General features: G+C 43.9%; 7 protein-coding genes across 8 annotated transcripts; 1 reads left to right on the top strand and 6 right to left on the bottom strand.

Moving 5' to 3' along the window:
- Positions 1 to 576: 576 nt before the first annotated feature.
- On the top strand, positions 577 to 4150 carry BCIN_04g04850 (hypothetical protein). The gene is made up of 4 exons (XM_024692624.1): positions 577 to 1411; positions 1460 to 2024; positions 2071 to 2256; positions 2309 to 4150. Exons 1-4 carry the CDS (start codon positions 1209 to 1211, stop codon positions 3980 to 3982), a joined length of 2628 nt encoding a protein of 875 aa, XP_024548403.1. The 5' UTR covers positions 577 to 1208; the 3' UTR covers positions 3983 to 4150.
- A 255-nt stretch (positions 4151 to 4405) lies between these two features.
- Positions 4406 to 8200, bottom strand: BCIN_04g04840 (hypothetical protein). Its single transcript, XM_024692623.1, has 5 exons — positions 7082 to 8200; positions 6877 to 7031; positions 6765 to 6826; positions 6617 to 6718; positions 4406 to 6566 (listed from the first exon to the last, which is right to left on the bottom strand). The coding sequence occupies exons 1-5, from the start codon at positions 7714 to 7716 to the stop codon at positions 4482 to 4484; spliced, it is 3039 nt and encodes a 1012-aa protein (XP_024548402.1). The 5' UTR covers positions 7717 to 8200; the 3' UTR covers positions 4406 to 4481.
- Positions 8201 to 8416: 216 nt separating this feature from the next.
- Positions 8417 to 10302, bottom strand: BCIN_04g04830 (hypothetical protein). Of its 2 annotated transcripts, none has more exons than XM_024692621.1 (3): positions 9461 to 10302; positions 9266 to 9399; positions 8417 to 9197 (listed from the first exon to the last, which is right to left on the bottom strand). In XM_024692621.1, the coding sequence occupies exons 1-3, from the start codon at positions 9972 to 9974 to the stop codon at positions 8565 to 8567; spliced, it is 1281 nt and encodes a 426-aa protein (XP_024548400.1). In that variant the 5' UTR covers positions 9975 to 10302; the 3' UTR covers positions 8417 to 8564. The 2 variants fall into 2 exon arrangements, with proteins under 2 accessions (XP_024548400.1, XP_024548401.1); XM_024692622.1 differs by having other exon boundaries at positions 8417 to 9199; positions 9268 to 9399.
- Positions 10303 to 11206: 904 nt separating this feature from the next.
- Bcvma2 lies at positions 11207 to 13540 on the bottom strand. The gene is made up of 7 exons (XM_001557572.2): positions 13288 to 13540; positions 13146 to 13230; positions 13066 to 13085; positions 12976 to 13011; positions 12761 to 12922; positions 12388 to 12713; positions 11207 to 12335 (listed from the first exon to the last, which is right to left on the bottom strand). The coding sequence occupies exons 1-7, from the start codon at positions 13384 to 13386 to the stop codon at positions 11510 to 11512; spliced, it is 1554 nt and encodes a 517-aa protein (XP_001557622.1). The 5' UTR covers positions 13387 to 13540; the 3' UTR covers positions 11207 to 11509.
- Positions 13541 to 13637: 97 nt separating this feature from the next.
- Positions 13638 to 15115, bottom strand: BCIN_04g04810 (hypothetical protein). The gene is made up of 2 exons (XM_001557571.2): positions 14780 to 15115; positions 13638 to 14722 (listed from the first exon to the last, which is right to left on the bottom strand). The coding sequence occupies exons 1-2, from the start codon at positions 15065 to 15067 to the stop codon at positions 13880 to 13882; spliced, it is 1131 nt and encodes a 376-aa protein (XP_001557621.2). The 5' UTR covers positions 15068 to 15115; the 3' UTR covers positions 13638 to 13879.
- Positions 15116 to 15458: 343 nt separating this feature from the next.
- Bcbrn1 lies at positions 15459 to 16707 on the bottom strand. Its single transcript, XM_001557570.2, has 3 exons — positions 16425 to 16707; positions 15903 to 16373; positions 15459 to 15844 (listed from the first exon to the last, which is right to left on the bottom strand). Exons 1-3 carry the CDS (start codon positions 16555 to 16557, stop codon positions 15579 to 15581), a joined length of 870 nt encoding a protein of 289 aa, XP_001557620.1. The 5' UTR covers positions 16558 to 16707; the 3' UTR covers positions 15459 to 15578.
- Positions 16708 to 18585: 1878 nt separating this feature from the next.
- On the bottom strand, positions 18586 to 20567 carry BCIN_04g04790 (hypothetical protein). Its single transcript, XM_024692620.1, has 9 exons — positions 20181 to 20567; positions 20037 to 20118; positions 19951 to 19973; positions 19876 to 19894; positions 19724 to 19811; positions 19562 to 19599; positions 19452 to 19512; positions 18852 to 19403; positions 18586 to 18805 (listed from the first exon to the last, which is right to left on the bottom strand). The coding sequence occupies exons 1-9, from the start codon at positions 20241 to 20243 to the stop codon at positions 18763 to 18765; spliced, it is 969 nt and encodes a 322-aa protein (XP_024548399.1). The 5' UTR covers positions 20244 to 20567; the 3' UTR covers positions 18586 to 18762.
- Positions 20568 to 20698: the final 131 nt, after the last annotated feature.

Genomic DNA, 20698 nt, shown 5'->3' with positions numbered 1-20698 from the left:
AGACCCTCTCATATGCAAATCGCCCTGCGGAACCCTCTCCCTTGTTGTTTGTTCTCATGCTTCCCTCGAAAGTTGTTTAGATTAGGAATCGTCATTAGCATTATGATATAGATTTGGTGTACAGGTATCAGAATACGTGCAGTCGTAGTGGAGCATCAGTATGTTGATGCTGCTTTAATGCTGTGATTGGAGTGATTTAAAAGCAGCCAGATGAGATACCACGCCTCATAAATACCAATCCTTATACGTATACGCTCCTCCCACAACCACTCTACGACGTGAATATGAGATTGTGTAAGTTTACCAGTGGGCTTTCGATATAACAAGACATGATAGATTCAAAACAATCTCTAGTCTCGAGCGTCAGAATCATGACCGCCCTTTCGGATCTTCACCGGAGAGAAGAGGTGCTTTTCTAGCATCTCCTTAAGCTTCGTTCTTTCCATAATAACGGCATAGCAAACGTGAGCCTGTTAGACGTTTAGTCTTTTGCCTCTTTCCTATTGTAGTAACGGAACTAGGTCGAGTGCTACCTCTATTGTGAAAGTTCATTTCTCATCTCTTCATATAACTTCGTCGAATCCATACAAACACCTTGGAAATGTATCTCGCATTACCTGCAACTATCCTTTTTGCTCTTCTTCACATGTAGCATAATTACTTCCTCCTACTTACCAATATTCCTACCCACCTCAACGTTGGTTACCACAAATTGCTTATACATTGCTCATATCAAGCCTGCCTCACCTCTACTTTGCCAAATTACTCAATCGAATCCTTATGAACTATCTCACTGAGTGCCTTCTGTACGCTGGAGTTATCTTGGGTTTCGAACCAGACTCGTTACTCGCTCTTGAACAGAACGCGGAACCAAAATTAAGTGCTGGTTTATATTCCGAACCAAACTTCCCCTTGACGACTACCTACAAATCTTCACTTACTAGCCCGCCCCTTTCACATATTCAGCCCTGGACGTGGTTCTAATTGGTACCGAAAAAAACATCGATATTCTCCGAGTTAGCTCGCCGTCTCGGACATCATCTCAAGTTCGGTGATGAGAGGATTTCGATCGATACAGAGCAATTCATAATTCAAATGACGGCAATATCGCCATACCTCGATATTCGACCGCTTAAACACTTTGCGCAGAACAAGTGCTTTCGTAGCACTAATTCTTATTCAACAACGTACCGTGCACTATATCATTTATGGTCAATACTAGCAATTCGACCAACGCCACGGCACCCATTAATAGTACCCTTCAGGCCTGGCACAAATTGCAAGGGCATGTTATCGACAAGAAATATGACGCTGGCTATATCTTATTATCATACTTGGTTAGCCTGGTGGGCGCCTGGACTGCATTTGAGCTGCTCAATCTGAGGACAACAAGAAAAGGTCGCTATAATTGGTATGAATCTACCAGTCTTTTCGGGAACCTTTATTAAGTTGACACTAGGACGGTTCTCGTGTTCGCTTCGATAGCAATGGGAGGTGTTGCGATTTGGTGTATGCATTTCGTCGGTGATGAGGGAATTATTCTCGGTGGAGGTGATCCCACCTTACAAATTTCATACAATAAGTCTTCCACCTCCGAATCGTTCTTCCTGCCTGTTATAGTATTTTTCATCGCATTCTGGACTGTTGGCTCCAACGAAATGATAGATCTGCCTCGTGTTGGTTTAGGTGGGACTTTAGCTGGCCTTGGAATATGCGGCATGCATTACCTTGGACAAGCTAGCATTGCGAACTATACGTGCTTTTATAATATTGTATGGGTCGTCATTTCCGCATTCATATGCATTGCAGGCAGTGTAGGATCTATCTACCTATTTTTCCTATGGCGTTCATCCTGGGCATCATGCTGGTCGAAGAAGGGTATCTGCGCTTGCTTACTTGCATTTGCCATATCCGGGTTGCATTGGTTATCATCTTTTGGCACTCACTACCGTCTTCATAGTCGACCAACACCGCCGGTTTCGAATCCAACCCGACATTTTGCTATAATTGTTGCCACAGTTCTGGTACGTTGGATTTCATAGAGCCTGTGGTCCATACTAATCAATTTAGACCGTTGTCGCTGCCCTGGTAAACATAACATTGAAATTAATGCTCTTTACCCGAAGACAAGAAAGCATAAACAGTTCTCAAAAGCTCACTTTGTTCGCAGCCATTTTCGATAAACATGGAAATGTGTTGATTGGTCCACAAGGCATTCTGCCAAATCGAAAAATAACCAGTTCCTTCATCGAGGGTGTAAGGGAACTCATGCTCTGCTATCCTACTTCTTAAAGCTAATTAATTTTAGTCATTAACTGAGGTTTTCAACACCTCGCATCCAATATTTCTATGGATATTTAGAGCAGCGAGAAATTGGCATTGCGTTAAAGATATCATTCCAGCAATGCGCCTCAATATCAGTGCTCACATTGAGAAGCATAACCTTGGAGGCAGAGAGGAAGTCAGCCTTGTGGATGATGACGGCGACTTAATCAAAGATTATTCTATTGTGTTTCGAGAGCTTTTCTGCATTGCAGCCGCTGATCTTGCCAATGATCTTCGTATACCCATGGAAAAACTAGGCCCTTTGTACGACGATGTCATTGGCACCGGGCAGAAGATTCCATTGTCAGCAATCATTAAATCTCGTGTTGCTATAGTAAGCGACTTGATAGAAAAAACAGTTGGGGATATCCAGCACAAGATCAAAGGTGGTCGTCGCGCAATTAGAAGGCCGAGAAAAGACATCGAAAAAGACGCAGGAGCAGGGACTGGTCAACTACTCTTTCTTGTCAAGAAAGTCCAGCGACGTGAAGCAGAGGCTTTGCAAGCAGCGGGATATCGGTTTGGGAAGATTGAACAAGTTTTATCGCTACTATCAAACACCATAAAGATTAAGGATGAAGATCTTACCAAGCATCTCTCGGAATTATGGAAATTTGCAAATCAGGACGAGATGTTAGATCCAGGTTGTCATCTTGCATGCTTTGCAATTCGAGCTTCTGTCCGAGGAGGATTTGATATTGTTGTCAGGAAAGATGCTAAGAGTCAGCTCCCGACTATGACCTTACCTTTCGAATCACTGGAACAGTGGCAGATGGACTTTTTGACCGCAATGAATACTCTCAATGTAACGGAATGCCAAAGGTTCTTGGCCAAAGCAGTTAAAGCAAAAGAGCTACCTACAAGGGAAAAGACATTCTCAAATCAACTGCTTACCACGCTCCAATCATTGAAATACGAAATCGGGGATCCAATCTTCAGTGAAGCATGCCTCATATCCAAACCGATAGAGGCTCCATGTCGTGGCGCTTCCGCAAACCATCGGCCTGGAGTAGGAATTCTCATTGCTTTTCGGCTCATGGTACCTATTAATACTCGCCGTCCGCCAGGAAAAAAATGCGCGTTCGCGCCACTCACCCTCTTTAAATTGCAACAACGTGTCTACAAAAATTCTCTAGATCATTCTTTCTTTGTGCGTGCAATATACCGGGAATTTTCACCAATATTTGCAGCAATATTTCGTGATAGATCACAAGACAAAAGACTCCTGTCACAATGGAGACCTGCCAAATCTGGTGAAGAGTTTAAAGTCGAGGTGGTGGAGGAGCATGATCCGTTCGGAAACGCTATCAGTAGAATTCGGCCCAGCAGGGAGTTGCAATCGCGGCCTACCATGGAACGGTTGAGAACACTCTGGGATTCACGCATCGGCCGCTCTAAAGACGAAAATGATTCTAGCGATAGACCAAAACCAATACGAGCGGCTTCGTATCAGTCTATGGGAATCTTGGTCAGTACGGAGGTTGAGAGAGATGTGAAGCTTAGTTCGGATAAGAAAGACAACGGAAAAGGGAGAGGATTTGAGGCTAAGCAGGGGAATAGGGGAGTTACGGCGGTAGTCACTGAAGATGTTGAGCCGCTGACATTTGTGGATGAATTGTTTCAAATTTGTGTTAAGAATACTGGGATGCCTCATTGATTCCTTGGAGGTAATGAGAAAGGGGAAGATGGAATGTATGGACGGATGGATGAATGTATATCTTTTGTATTATGGTACTACTAGATCAGATTAGATTGCGCTTTTAGGCGTGAGATCAGATTGAAATCGGTATTGTACCTTGGTAGTTTTTATGAGTAAGCCCCTATAAAAAATTTTGAACTTCGAGTGTGTGTAGACTGAAGATATCTGTCTGTTTTCTCCCATACTTCTGGATTGATGCATCGGTTTGGTATACAATGAAATAAGACATAATAGTCACACTCTCACATGATCACTGTGAATAGTGGAATCACCATTGGGGAAACAGATAAATATGTATCCAGAGCTGGTATGCCCCCTTTTTTTATCACCATAGTGGAAAAAAACAGTATGTCTAATGATGGAACAATACGAAACTTTGCATGGAGAAACTTTACTGGGCTGAATAAGAATATTAACTATATAAATCAAATAAAAATTCTCAAGTCTGAATACAAAACTAAGCCTGATAACGGTAAGGGTCAAAAGGCCGTTCTGGGGCTTTTGCCTTTGGAGCAACTCGCCTAGGAACAAATGCGGTGGTTTTGGGGTTTCCTTTTCTATTCTTGTGTTTGGTTTTTATATGGGTTTCACATGACCCTTTTTTCGCATAACCGCCATCCTTATCATTACAATACGGGCAGAACCATGCAGTAATTTTAGCTGGTGGTGCCCTTGGTGCTCTTGGTGCTCTTGGTGCTTTTGGTGGCACCACCACCATGAAACGAGAGAGGTCTATAGGAGGCGCGCGATAGCGATCGTTTGCTGGTGGTGCGGGTACCTCCTGCACAGAGTCATCAGGATCTTCATCATCGTCAAAGTCTCTAGGGCCCATTTGGTTATACCTCTCCCGGTAATTCGGCGAATTCGTGGTCAATCCAGCCAAGTAATCTCGAAATTTGGGAATGCCAGGTGATTGGTGGTTATCATTCATACGCCTCGCTGCGCCACCAACAGGGGGATTGATTAAACCCAGATGCCCATTTTTTTCGCGCTCTTTTTCGCGCTCTTTTTCGCGCCCTTCTTTGTCAAACCGTTGAATCATCCTCGATACATTTTCCCACTCGAGGGATGTTTCATCAAGGGTTCCCGAATGCGCTACAAGCTCTACTCCCCGTTCCTTCAAATCTTCATAATACTCAATGGCCACACGAGGAAGGCTTTCCTTTAGATAAAGAATGCTGTCCCACCAAGCAAAATCTTTCCATGGAAACGGTTCTTTTAACTTCAGAAGGTCTTTAACACGATAGTTCGAACCTTTGTAAAGAATCATGTAGTTAGGATTAATATAAAGATGAGGATCAAGTCGTGGATTCTGTCTTTGAACGTCGAGTGAAGATTCTCCATGTGTCCATTGCGCTTTTGCATGTTGTTTCTTCCGCTCATTTTCTCGTCTGTCGGCTTCTACTTGCTGCCCTAATCTCCCATGATATTCTCGCTGCCTTTCCAGCTCATCCGCTTCAGCCTTCTTTTCTTTTTCCTTCGCTTCTTTTTCCTTCGCTTCTTTTTCCTTCGCTTCTTTTTCCTTCGCTTCTTTTTCCTTCACTTCTTTTTCCTTCACTTTGTCCAAATCTCCCGATGGTGACATTTTCTTGTCTTTGTTAACATCAGAATCCATTGGTTCAGCACCGCCCTTTTCAGCCGCGGCTGTGTCTGGGGTATTGGGTCTGACCGGGGATTTAGAACGGGCTCTTTTACGGCTTCTCTCATCAACAATCTCAGGAGATCGATCACGTTTACGAACAGGCTGAGGTAGCAGTTCCTGTTGCCCCCCTTCACCGGTAGCGGCTGCCCTCCTTCGTGTTATTTCCGCAGCCAATTCAGTTCTTTTTTTAGCACGTCGTTCGGCTGCTTTACGGTCTTCTTCTTCTTCTTCTTCTATCTGAAGACGCATTTGCTCCGCTTCATCAGCCTCAATTTCAGCCAGTAACCGCTTTCTAGTCGCCTCTGCTTTTCTCTTTATCTCGACTTGAGTCTCATAATCTAATCGTTGTTTCTCTCTCGATCTTTGACCCTTAGCGCTGTCGGGAAATAGGAAGAACCGATTAAGCCATTTTCCCGCCCTGGCTCGTAACGTCTCAGGCTGATCTGCGGGGGGATTGTATATCTTGAGGCTTAGATCAGAAGGAATATAGTCATTAGGTTGTAATTCTTCCTGGGGTTCAAGAATTATGACGGGATCGCCCGGATTGTATCGCACTTCTTTTGGCATACGTTGTCTATCATCGAAATTCAATGCCTTAGTACTCAATTCTAAGAGTTCTTTTGCATCAATTCTATCCCCGGGATGATATGAAAGACACTGTAGAATTGTCCGAATAAGAGTTTTAGAATACTCCTGTTGTTTTGCGATAGGCTCTGTTATTAGGTCTGCGCCAAAATAAAGCTTCAGTCCCTGATCAGTAGGCGAGTCTGAGATGCCGATGTTCCAAGCACTATCTCCGAGCTCTCTTCCTGTTATCATGTAATATAGCAGCGCACCTATTCCAAAGATGTTACAAGATGTACCAATACTTCGTCCCTCCATATGGGGATATTTTTGCTCCTGATAAAAATGTAAGCGCAGGATCTCGTCATCGGATGATGATTACAAACCGGAGTTGCCCATTTTGGATCAGCACGTCCTCGGATATTAAACATCCATGTTTTATCCATAGGATCGCTGGGAACTATTGCTGCTTTTTCAAATTTCCCAAGCTATAATCAGATTAGTGCCGTTATTTACATAAATGCTTTGACGTACTATAAATATTGTGTGATTACTATGCCTTCCACGCCTTGTTTCCTGTATCCTTGCACAAAACACTAGATGAATTAATGCCTGTAACTGCCTCAAAAGCGAATGAAATGCTTACTACTTTCTGGTCTTATATCAAGATGAACAACTGATCGATATTGTTCTCGGTGATTGTGATTTACCATGACCGAATAACCGTGCTCTAGTCTCATACAGATATTTGCCATGCATTCCATAACGCTCCATAAATCACTCTCTGAAGGATATTGTTCTCTGGGAAGACTCATTAGAGGGTGGAAGGACTATCAATTCAAAAGACTTGCCCAAAATTGTTTTCTAGCCACTGATGGAAGTTACCGCCTTCACAGTAAGATGTATATGTCCTTCCTACCGCATCCGAGGTGGACTCGTGAAAATACACAGGATCAAAGGTATCATCCGTGCCAGTACCCGCGTCTTCTTCGTACGCTCCAAATGGTAGAACTAAATGATCGGCATCCGTAACCCAATATGCTCGTAAGTGATCGAGAATGGAAGCACCATTTTGTAGCCTTGATTTTGCTTCAGGACTGGATGCTTGTTTTACAACAATTCTCTTATAAAATACATCACCAGTGTCAGTAGTATGCCCCTTCTTAAAGACCGCAACGCCCTTCCCTAAAAGCTTGTCCGGGAGCCATCGGTCACTAGACAATTTTTCGTTTTCTGCATTGATATTCCACCCATAAACACGATTCATCCATTCCTCTCCTCGTTTCTCATCCTTTTCATAATCGGAGAACTTCTCCCACTCTTCAGCGGTCGGTGGTTTCCTCACACCCCTAAAGCCTCCAGGGTTAAATCTATTGGGAGCGGCAGCAGCCATATCTTTGCGCAAATCTGTAAGGAAAGTTAAAGTGCGAGCTTTTCTGCTAGATATGTTTAGAGAGTCATCGAAAATGAAATCTATACTGCCCATGTATTATGGCAAAGCAACGAAAATTTAGCGAACAAAGGCCTTGAACTTGAAGGGAAGAAAATTACAAATGAAAGAAAGAACCCTCTTTCCTTTACATTGTGATTCGAACCCGCATTAGGACATTTCAACAAGAAGATAGAAATTTGCTGAACAATGAATTCCACCGGAATTGGACGAACTTCAACCAGTGTCCATTTTCCTTGATGAATATTTCGTGCGATCAACATCCATCGCATTATCCGGTTGGTAGACCCAAGACTTCAGACGAATTGAAGAACACTCAATGGGCTATACATCGGTCGCGTGTTGCATGCTAATTTGGACGACAAACACTCGTCGTGCTAGAGTTTTAATTGAATGAAAGAAATCATTCATCCTGCATCTGCGTTCATCTCGACATACGCACTCGCAGTATATGAGACAATAACATAAATCAAATAACTTTTGAAGACTTTAATAAGATATCAATTCAGCTCAAAGGCACATGGGTAGAGAGGAGATTTGAAAATGTTGTAGTTGAGTTGAAGTCTCCGTGGCGTTTGTGGAGCTATTCTTAATGGGGTTAGTACTCGACATGTGACCTAATTGGTCTTATCGAGGGCAGTTTCGACCGATCGGGTATAGTTGTTCTACCTCGTGACATGTCATTTCTGCCTCTGTGAAGTAGCATTTGCTTCACTTACTCTTATTTTAATCTTCTGAAACTGGGACTTTTAATTAACTACTAGGTAGACTTTAAATTACTATAATTCCCCACCAAGACCCAGTCTTGAACGTCCTAGATACTACGAAATAGATCAGATCTTCGGCCCAAAGATCAACCCCATGCAAACAAATCATTACCAACCTTAACCCGATCCCTCACCCAACAGTCCCATGTCTGTGCTGTTCAAACTGAACTTATACTTCGCCTCCAAAACATATGGGCCATCTTCCGGACCCCAGATTTGTTTTCTACCCCATTCAGGCTGATTGATTCCATCAATCCAGTCCTCAACTTCCATAACGACACATCCATATTGCTGGATTGTACGGGGCCTATCTGAGACATTGAAAAGTCCTTGAGTTTCTTTGAGAGCCATGGATCCGTTTTGTCCTCCACAGGAATATACTTGGAAAGCGTCTTGGTCGCTGTAGACATCGACTTGGATACCGGACCAAGCGGAACGGAGACGTGCGACGGGGGATGTGTGCCATGCAGCGCGAGTGGAGGGATCACGGTTGGTGATGTAGGCTGTATCATAGCCGGTGCAATTTTCACCGCAGTTTCCTAGTAAATCTGGGTTGGAAAAGTTGGCTCCGATTTGTTTTGGAGCACTCCAGAAATCGTTAAGTGATTGGGGTTGATTCGCGACAATGTCTCCAGTTGGGATGAGGATACTGTCTGTACCAATTCGTTGTCCACCATATGGTAGATAAAGAGAGTGGTTGAGAGCAGTAGCCGTTTCGTTGTTGGCGAAACCGTCAAGGTTCCAGTATGTCTGTTGATATGTTAGACGCTTGCCAAGGAAAACACAAAGATTGTTTGGGAAAAGAATAGATAACATACATGCGAGCTCAACATAATAGGAGTCTTCTTGGTGGTAGCAATGGCAATCATCTTGAATGACCAGGTCATGTTAGTCAAAGTGTAAGTGACATAACTAACAACCTCTCCTGGGAAACCTTGTTCTCCATCCGGATCTGTGATTCTCGAAGTCAGCAAGCCATACAAATCCGAAATCCAAAATAAGGGAAAACTTACCCGTTAAACTGAAGGTAATCGAACTCGTGGTGTGAGCAACCACAGTCCAATTTCTCCAATCCCAACCATCTGGACCTCCATGCAGCGTATCAACTCCGGCCGGGTGATCCGCTGTCGGATTTTCATTCGGCAAAACGTTATACGTCTCTCCATCGATAACAAAGCTCGAATTCTTAATACGATTTGCGTATCTTCCTGGTACACCGCCGAAATGAGGATGTTGTCTATCTACTCCATAATAGCTCGCATTATCGAAACCTCCGACAATATCACGCTCGATACCAGAGGTATCATTAATGAAGAGATTGGAGATGGATGCACCATAGGCGATGAAGTTTGCACGGATACCCGGAGCAGAGAGCTCATATTTGCCATTGGCGTTGGGACCGAGGGAGGAACCCGCGATGGTGCTGTTTCCAGCTACTCCAGTGTAGGATTCACCGGGAGATTGAGCTGCAGTTAAGCCTGCTAGCGCGCCAAAGAGCACTGTCGACATCATCTTGATTGACATCATATTGTAGAGTTGTTTTATTGGGAAATAAATACTCAATTAGATGTGGAAGTAAAGATTTAGAAATGGTGTCGCCGTGATGGAGGTGTAACTTTGGTAATGTAAAAGAGTATGTTGTTTTGGGGGGGGGAGAGGTTTAAGAATATAAGACTATGTCGATTAAGCCGTAGATCGCCGTCTCCACAGTGAATCTAAAAGTCGGGGTTTCTGGGGTATAATGATCATTCAATCACTCAGCTATCTCAGGGGTGAATGATCGAAAAAGCTTCCAGTTGACAATGTTCGTCAATCGACACAACGTCTACTGTGCACAGGATTCTTTGTTGAAGGGCAGCTACATCTCTTATATCTCATTTTTACCCCAGCTATACGACTATCCCGCATGCATCTAACTACATCTACATCTACCTGTCCATAGCACTACATATTTCTCCACACGCTAGCATGTAGCGAAAGCTAATCCTAGAAAGTTCACACCTTCCCATTCACTCCATTCGTTAATAGTTCACCGTTTCCTCCGACCAGATGGTGCGGGGATATTATCGCTTACCTTGTACTGCAGTTGGTCGGTCAGTAGACAGACGTATGCGTAGGACTAACCATTTACACTTTCCTCTCTCCGAGCTTCCCAGCCTGCTGTTATAAATCCTTCCCCGGGTCCCGAGCTTTCGATAAAATAAACAAGTTCCTATTTAGCCATATGAATGAATCCAGGCACAATCCTTGGCTTACCTTGAAATCCTCACGTAAAAGCTTGACTCGTTCTCATCTTTCCTGCTCATCCCAATTCCAAAATCCCATGACGTCCCAGTTCCAAGATTGTGAGTGGTGCGTTTAAACTTCCTCCCGCCATCTTTGTACCGCTTACTGGTCATCCTCGGTACTAAAGAATGCGGGGTTTGCCTGACCTTGTATCTCGATACTGGGGACCCCAGATCACTCCAGCTACCAACAATTAGATTATAGAGTAGAGAAGTTTCCTTCCGTATATCTGAATGGCCAACAGTCCGTTGACACATCCGTTTGGTAAATTAGTGACTTGAAGCTTGTATCCCCGCATGTCCTCCCCTGTACTATTCGCGCGCATAAACTGCCCATCTTTTATTTCTACTCTCTACGGAAAATCTTCTGACCGATAGGTCAACACGATCCAACAATTTGTACTCCATATGTAATGTACCTAGATATGCAGGTATGCGTTCATATACTTGTTGTTTGATGTTGTATTGCATGAGTGTCGTACCACACTGGCTCAAGTGATGATTGAAATGATGGAGAAGACGATTGAGCTCTAGTTACAATACCGCTTGCAGTGAGTGATACATAAATCACGCATGTATCAAAATGGAAAAGGATGCTAAAAGATTCATTGCAATCGACCGCTTCAATTTCCATTCTTTATAATATCTACACAAGCGCGCTCGATTCAAAGCAAAGGATTTCCGAGAGATATATTTGACAAGACTAAACACGCTCTTACACACTTCTAGAACTAACTCTCCACTACACCTCTCCAGCCAGCATATTCATGCTCATGCTCATGCATCAATCAAATTCTCCTCTTCCCCATCCTTCGCCTTTCCTTCCTCACTGTTGTCCTTGGTATCCTTGTTGCTAGCACGTCCCTTGCCCTTGCGGTCAGCTGCAGAACGTTGGTAAAACTCGGCCAAAACCTTTTGTGGGATACGGTTGAGTAATTCCTTGGGGTAAATGCGGAGTAAGCTCCAAGCTTGATCGAGAGATTCATAAATGGTTCTGGATTCGTAGGCAGATTGTGAAATGAAAGTACGCTCGAATTTCTCCAAGAACTCCAAAGATAGCTTATCTTCTGAAGACAAGGCCTCTTCACCAACGACAGCCTTCATTGATGCTGCATCACGACCAATGGCATATTTAGCGTACAACTGGTTGGAAACATCACCATGATCCTTTCTAGTGAGCTTCTCTCCGATAGCAGACTTCATGAGACGCGAAAGCGATGGCAAAACGTTGATGGGTGGGTAAATACCACGATTGTATAATTGACGATCGATGAAAATTTGTCCCTCAGTAATATAACCAGTCAAATCGGGAATAGGGTGAGTAATATCGTCGTTAGGCATAGTCAAGATAGGAATTTGAGTGATGGATCCGTTGCGACCTTGGACACGACCGGCACGTTCATAGATGGTGGACAAATCCGTGTACATGTAACCTGGGTATCCACGACGACCTGGGACTTCTTCACGAGCAGCTGAGACCTCACGAAGGGCATCACAGTATGCGGTCAAATCAGTAAGAATAACCAAACAATGCTTCTCCAATTGGTAGGCGTAGTATTCGGCGGTGGTAAGGGCAAGACGAGGAGTAATGATACGTTCAATCCTATGAAACATTAGTCTGGTGGCCTACGGCGACAGAATGATATGGCGCTTACGTAGGATCATTAGCCAAATTCAAGAAGAGGGTGACACGCTCAAGACTTCCGTTCTCTTCGAAATCCCGGGTGAAGAAACGCGCAGTTTCCAAGTTGACACCCATAGCTGCGAAAACAATGGAGAAGTTCTCCTCATGTCCATCGTGCGTGCCTTTGTTTGTGACACCTTGTTTCTGAACCAAACCAGCTTGTCTACAAATCTGAGCGGCGATTTCGTTATGCGGTAAACCTGAAGCAGAGAAAATAGGGATCTTTTGTCCACGAGCAATAGAGTTCATCGTGTCGATAGCAGAGATACCAGTTGAAATCATTTCTTCGGGGTATACCTGAAATAGATTAGCCAAGAATGCGAATTCCAACCTGCTAGTCTTACTCTTGAATATGGGTTGATGGGACTTCCGTTGATGTCCAAATAATCTTCTGCCAACACCTTTGGTCCCTTATCAATCGCTCTTCCAGATCCATCGAAGATTCGACCCAACATATCCTCAGAAACACCGAGTCTCAGACTGCGTCCTGTGAACTCGACGGTAGACTATCAAACCATTAGAAACAGTCGCAAATGTTGGCCTGATAATATTGCCATACCTTCTTCACATCGATACCATGAGTGCCCTCGAAAACCTAGCCGCTGATTAGTATAAAGTGTTGGTTCACGTCGAATTCTCAATTTCGTACTTGGACAACTGCTCGATCACCTGCAGATTTATATAATTAGCAAATAGTGCAACAAGACCAATGGCACAAATGCCACATACCTCTAGCTTCCAACACTTGTCCTGACCTCTGTGTGCCATCAGGTAGCGTCAAGTTAACAATCTCATTGTATCTTGGGAATTTGACCTGCGAAATTATCAGAATACGCCCAAGGATCCGCTAGCCATCGTCCTCCACACTCACATTCTCCAAAATAACCAAAGGTCCATTGATACCACCGATAGTGTTATACCTGATTCGAGGCGTAACATTGTACGACGACGACTCTCTTGGATCTCCCATTGTGGCGATTTGGTGTGCGATTTATTCGGGTTGTGAAAAAGAAAATTGGAAAATGTGCTTCAGCTCATAAGAAGCTCCAGCGATGGTTATGCTGGTTGGTTTCGTAGATGACGAGCTTGGTTTGTTTGAGAGGTTGGAGAGCTTGAGATGCTTCAAAGTGGAGCTTAGCTTGTTTGAATCGAGGCAATTGCGATAAGCGACAAGGTTGGCTGGTGTCACGTGAGTAAACCGCTCCTGGCGGCAAGTCGAAGTGTCAAGTTCTCTCTTCATTTTGTGTAAGAAATCATTAAAAAAGCAGTAAAGACTATGTGTATTCATTTGAGTTCGTTGAATCACTCAGGATGTCGCATGGTAGTAAGCAATGCTGTATATGCACCATTTCACAATCGTGCTCCATCCCCCCCCATTCCCACCGAACGCCAGTTATCCATCTCAATTTGTCAAAAAACAGTTTTGAACCTTCTGAGTGTACCCATCGCATTGTTCATGAGCATCATTTACGACTTCTTGCACCTATCACTGCCTTCCCAACACTACTTGCATTCGGCTTCCCGATTTCCCCAGTAATCCATTGTCCAATGTCAGCCAATGCGTCTAAATCAACACCAGTCTGCATCCCCATGCTCTCTAAGAGGTAAACCATATCTTCCGTGGCTACATTTCCAGTAGCTCCAGGACTATAAGGACACCCACCCAGTCCCCCAACACTACTATCGAAAGTTCTAATGCCGTGTTCCAAGCTCACAACAGTGTTGATTAACGCCTGCCCATATGTATCGTGAAAGTGCATAGCAATATCCTCATTCAGTATCCCCGCTGATTGCATGGTACGTAAAAGCTTTTGAGTCTTAGGTCCTGTACCCATTCCAGTTGTATCTCCAAGATCAATCTCATCCGCTCCCATTTCCAATAACTCTGTCGCTATTTCCGCAACTCGGTGGGGATCTACATTGTCGCCTTCGAATGGGCAACCCAGCACGACTGATATGTAGGCACGAACTCGCATTCCGGCTGCCTTTGCGCCTTGGATGACTTCTTCAAATCGTTTTAGTGATGTAGCAATGTCGCAGTTAAGGTTCTTTTGTGTAAATGACTCGGTTGCTGCAGCAAAAACGGCCATCTCGATATATGGCTTGTTGGGAGACGAATTGGGATCCGCCGGACCATCATCTAGAGGAACGTCGGCAGTATTGTATGCATTGCGATTTTGAGACAAAATGTTCAGGGCTTTGTCAAGACCCTTCCTATTGGGTGCTAGGAAAGAGTATCTGAGCGGACCGGTCGATTGATTGTGCTTTTGGAGAACATGTTCGAGAATCTCACTCGCATCTGCCATCTGCCAAAACCCCATAGTCAGTTACCGTTGATCCAACTTTCAAGACTCTCGGCTTACTTGTGGCACCCATTTCGGCGCAACGAAAGAACCGGCTTCAATATCCTGCAAGCCCGTCTTTGCTAGCTTTTCGATCAACCTGATTTTCGTCGCCAAAGGTATGATTTTTTTCTCATTCTGTAAGCCATCTCGGGGACCAACTTCCACTAATTTTACCCGGTTGTCACCATGTTGTTGCTTCCCATTTGTTTCACCTACCAGAGGATCGACTGCTGTTGCGAGATGTCGCAATTGACGAAGCTGTAAACTAGCATTTCGGCATTGAAATATGCGCCGTGATAACATCATGAACAAAATTGCATTGTTCGATTTACTTATTACTGGTTGTTTTGTTTCTGAAGCAGAGCTTGAGGATTCATCTGGGGAATTGTGCGGGGAGAGCTGGATACATGGGCCGAAGTTTAGCCGCCTGCTTTCTGGCGTGAACCAGCCAATAGTGAAGAGACGACTAACATTTCAACCCCCCATAATATTCCGTGAATAACCGTCTAGTTCCGGGAGTGGGTTCAAGCATTACATGTCTTGTTGCAAAATAGGATAGTCTTTATATTGACCAATGATGTACACGAACTGCCCTCGAATTTGGATTTTGGATCCCCCTTCATTGGATCTGCCATTAGACGAGTTGAGTACCCGATATCTATCGTTTACAGTCACACATAACACATACAACAGCAAGTGATATCAAAATTAAAAAAGGTATAAAGGTTCTATTTTCCATTTTCCATATCCATTAACTATAGTTAAACGCTCCAAAGTATCTCAAGAAACTCCCCCCAAAAGTTCGTCTAACCACCCATTACATCATAGCTGCACCATCGATACCAATAACCTTTCCGTTAACCCATTCACCATCTTGACTCGCCAAGAAGCAAACAACTCTGGCAATATCAATAGGAAGACCGACTCTGTGGAGTGGGGACCAGGTAGCGGCATATTCATCGACTTCTTCATCGTTGAGGTTGGCGCCGTTGGGAATGTATTCACGGCAAACTTTGTGGTACATGTCGGTACGGATTCCACCTGGAGCGATGCAGTTGACGGTAATCTTCTTGTCACCGAAGTCTAAGAGATTGTTAGTGCGTGCTTGGTTTATAGAAGAGGAAACAGAAGATCGACATACCAATAGCCATGCAGCGGACGAAAGTCTCAATGGCACCCTTAGAACCAGAGTAGACAGTGTGTTGAGGAACTCCCTTAGCCTGACCAGTAATGGAACCCATCATGATCAAACGACCTCCAACTTCCAAATTCTTGTAAGCCTCTCTGGCAACGAAGAATTGACCTCTAGTGTTGATATTCATGACACGATCATATTCCTCCTCGGTGACATCCTTGATATGTCCGAAGGTAACGACACCAGAGTTGGAGCAAACAATATCGAGTTTACCCCATTGCTTCTTGGCTTGAGCAAAGAGATTGATGATGTCAGAGACGACGGAAACGTTTCCTTGGAGGGCAATTGCCTCGGAACCGGCCTTCTTGATAGTGTTGACGACTTCTTGGGCAGCAGAATCGGAGTTGGCGTAGTTTACAATGACTTTGGCGCCGCGACGACCGAGTTCACAGGCCATTTCGGCACCGATACCACGACCTGGTTTGTAATGTTAGAATGAAACTTGAGGAAGAAAGCAAGATCACATACCTGATCCAGTAACCAAGGCAACTTTGCCCTTCAAGCTGGCGCTCTCGAGACCGAGAGGACCTGGGACCTTGGTATAATCAACCTTCTCCTTAGTGCCATTGGTGGCTCCGTTTGATCCGTTTGTAGCAGACATTTTGATTGATGTTTTAGGAGGTTTGCTTTGTGAAAAGTACGTGAATGAAATGGGTATTAAGAGTATTGCAAGATTAAAGCAGAAGACAGTGAAGTAAAGATGATGATGAGAAAGATTATACTTCCTGAGAACTTACGGTCTCTATATATCATTTCTGTGCAGCTAAAAATACCAACCAAGTCAAGTGAAGTCAAAGCAGACCAAGAGCAAGTCGTCACCTCAATGCGCAAACACATGGATTGCCACTTTCCATATCTGATCTCGCTCCATTCAAAGTCCGTGAGAAGCGAGCTTGCGAATAAGACTATAATTTCCTGCATGTTAGAAAATGTCCGCCGAACAGCGATGGGCGTGCTGGGCTTGCCGATACATATGCGATGCGAAGAATAGTGTAGCTCGTTGTGTCAAAGTTTGGATGGTTTTGCGGCTGATGTAGCGGATCCAAGATTTGATCTTGGACCGCTATGCCGTAATAGTGAAATGGTTTACGGACGTCCAGCTTCAGATTTACGAACTGATAGATAGATGGTGAGGTAAGATTTCAATAATAAAGCCATGGTGCATTCTTGCTGGGGAAGAGATGATACAAGAAGTGATCAGCTCGGCTTTTCCATACTTCATCTCCAGCCTCGGTTATCCTTCACATGCCCCTTCATCAATGTGAACGAGAGAATTTGGTTATTGGACATCCATAAACCGACTATCCATAGACTAGAAAAGAGTATACAGCTGTCAATGTCGTGTATTGAATAAAAACAAAATAAAACTCCATTCTTCATGTAGGGTCAAAGATAGAAGTTAGCGGGGGTCGATCATAGTCCGTGCATGGGTCCATTCCCATATTATCCAATAATCAAGCTAATCAATGTTTCATGTATGAAGACCATCTCTACGGCTCTTCGAATGCCTTGGTTTGTTTGGGTCAAACGCCCACGCCATACCGTGGGGTTGTCCGATCAATTGAAGTTTTGACAAGCACCACGCACGACACATTACTCGGATTGTTTGTCAAACGCGAAGACCGAAACCGAAAGAGAGAAGACAGAAGAAAGAAGAGGTGTGTTTCATGAGATGGCATTTTTTATGACGTTTGTTGTGATTTGAGGGTATTTGAGAGTGTTTCTTGCGATGCTATGTTTCTTCGTGCTTGTTTGCAAGACGGAATTAGGAAATTGTTTGAGTCTGCCATTCGAGACTTTTATCAATAGCTACAATTCCTCAAAATCCATGTCCATCATCTGCGATCCTTTCCCTTGGTACCAGACGCAGTGGTTCAATACATAACACGAAGGCCCCAGCTATCTAACTTAGTCTATTAACATGGGATAGGTACATGCAAGCCAAAGAGCTCGAATCGCGATATTTCGGGCTTCGTGTGTTCGTGTCATCAGCACCTAAATGCTCCGTAGTCTTGAACCGATCCGAGCCCACGTCCACGTCCATTAGCACGGCCCTACGTTTCGGGGGGCTAAGTACTGTGCACACGACCGGATTCGCGCTTTCGTCTTCTAGAAGTCTCTTAAAAGCATTTGAAAGTTCTGGATAATCAGACGACTTCTGTCATTGGTTTGACTTTATGCTCTCCCGTGTTTGAACTTGGCAATGCTGGGCAATGCTGGGCGGTGGAAATTACCACGTGACGTGTCTCTTGGAGGACGTCCAGGTGAATTCCTGGGGAATTGAATTGTGATTTTGATGTGTAGACGACGTGTAAATCCTTTACTTTCCAAACTTTGAAGTAGTGTGTTGTTCAAGCTTCGTACAAATGTCGGCTCTGGCTATATTGTGAAATATTGCAGACGCATCTCGTGAAAGTGTGCTTTAGCTCGACTAATCGGGAAAATCCTGGCTGGTGTCCGCCGCCCCTCTTCAATGATATTGATCTCGATCATATAAGATTTGTTGGAGAATACATCACTAACAACGTCATCGGTTGGTACCACTGTAGACGCGTTAGTGACACAACTGTTGTACGATGATACACATCGCGGCAATCTGTCAAGCAAGACACGAATGTTCAATTCGACGTGGAGAAACGGAAGCTAATAAATAAATAGTGTAATTTTGGTATCGTAATGTAGAACCAAATAGATATCCTAGTGCTGGTATAAAGAAGTATGAAGAATAAATCCGTCTTCATGCGCTTTTGAAACCCCCGCCCATAGGCCATGGCCCAGTTCCCCAAGAAAGAAATCCTGCGATCGTTCATGTTTCGCTTGGGAAGGGCTTTCTACCCCATACAACATAACTACAAAGATCAGTATGGCGTTAGTTATGTGAAGTTTAAAACTTACATAGGAATGTACGCGTGAATATTCCTGTCCTTCCCAGATTTCTTTGCGCTGATAAGCAATTCCTTGATCTCTGCCTCATTCATATTTGATCCCTCTACTAAAGTCCGCGTGGTTGAGTACAAGAATCGCTTTATGTCCTTTTGCATCATTACACCGATTTTCTTCTCTCTTGCTCCCATCGCCCAATCGTTTATGGGATTGTGGTAGACTGTCTCCGTTACATCTTCGAACCCAATATCTTCCATCCATTCCATGTATTTTGGGATATTAGTCCAAGGTCTTTTTCCGGCCTGACCCGCTTCAACTAATGCTTGGAACCATTTGGCAATTCCACTGCTTTCCATTGAGTTGTCAATGGCATTTAGCGGGAGTTTCGCATCGAGAATCTGACAATAACCGCCAGGCTCAAGGGCATCATAGGCCGACCTGAAAACCTCTTTCTGGTCACTGAAACACATCATCAGATCACGCATGTGGATGAAATCAAATTTGTTTGGAAAATCCCAAGTTTCCTCAGCATCAGCAACGATAAATTTGCAATTTTCGGGTATACTGTTATAGACTTAGCCAAATCCCACTAGTATTGAAGAACTAACTTACCTTTCACGTGTCGAAGGGCTAAGGTCGGTTCCAATAACTTGCGTATTTGGATGCTCAGTAGCTGTCCTGGTCAGATTTAAATCCCGGCGATTATGCTTGACATTACTTACCAAATTCAGCTGCCCATGTCCCATGTCCCGTTCCAACACTAAGCAGCAGTTAATAATTGAGATTCATAGTTTTGAGATGGAGAATCCTCCGAGTGTAGCAAGACGCAATCAGAGGCTGGGTGATGGGGATCACGGGATTAAAAATTGACGGGCTTTACTGACTCTAGGACATGCTTCATCTCTTCTGGATTTATAGGTGCCAAGTATAATTTTTCATACAGTGTAACTGTCAGCATCTTATGCTGAAGATCTAATCAAAAGTGAGCTGCTGCACAACCCCCCGAAAGGCTCATATGTGATCAGAATGTACTAACCTAGTCTATCTTGTTCGAACTAGCAAAGTACATCTTTCAGCCAGGGCATTTTTCGAGTTGGAGCACAACTCTTACCTTATCGATAGGTAATTTATATTCTATGAGGGTCAAGTTAACATCCTGCACCGTGCTATTCACAGAGAATGAGACAGAGGACTTACTTGCATCTTTTTCTTCGTGAAATGTTCTCGTTGTATCCGAGCCATATTCTTCTTCACTATCGGAGTAATATGTACCGGCAACCTTGAAAGTATTAGCATGTTACGCATATATTATGTAGTTGAATGAATCTGGAGGCCACGAACGGCGGGATCAACTTCTAGCTCAACGGCCGTCGTTTCTGTAACCACAATATCAAACCCGAACATGATGGCGAATCTTGTGTATATTTTCGTATTAATGACTAAAACGGCGTGCAGGAGTAAGGTTTTCGAGGGAATACTTGATATGTATGAATGGTATTGTGGATGCAAGAGTTTAAGAAGTTAACGATGTTTATCAAAGGTGGGATTTCAAGCCAATTTTCCAACGATTGGAGCAAGCGATGAAGATCCTCAAAATGAAAATATCGAATTCAAATTTCTTACTCCCACTTTGCACACAAAGAAGAAATAGAGTTTAAAGCTTTTGTGGTTCTGGAACGCTACGTAAAAAAAAAAATAAGACTGGCAACGGTTCTGACCACTGTTCGCAATGCGAATGAGATCGAACATCAGTACTGAATTGTATCCCAATCAATATTTATTCTGACTACGAAGAAACGTAACTTTCCGCAACCCTGGCTCCGGGGATGTATTTCCTTGTACCCCATGGTTCAAGTTCG

Source organism: Botrytis cinerea, chromosome 4, assembly GCF_000143535.2.
Source record: "Botrytis cinerea B05.10 chromosome 4, complete sequence".
In the NCBI taxonomy this organism is placed as follows: Eukaryota; Fungi; Ascomycota; class Leotiomycetes; order Helotiales; family Sclerotiniaceae; genus Botrytis; species Botrytis cinerea.
The sequence above is the reverse complement of the archived record's forward strand: the minus strand, read 5'-3'. Positions and strand labels throughout refer to the sequence as shown.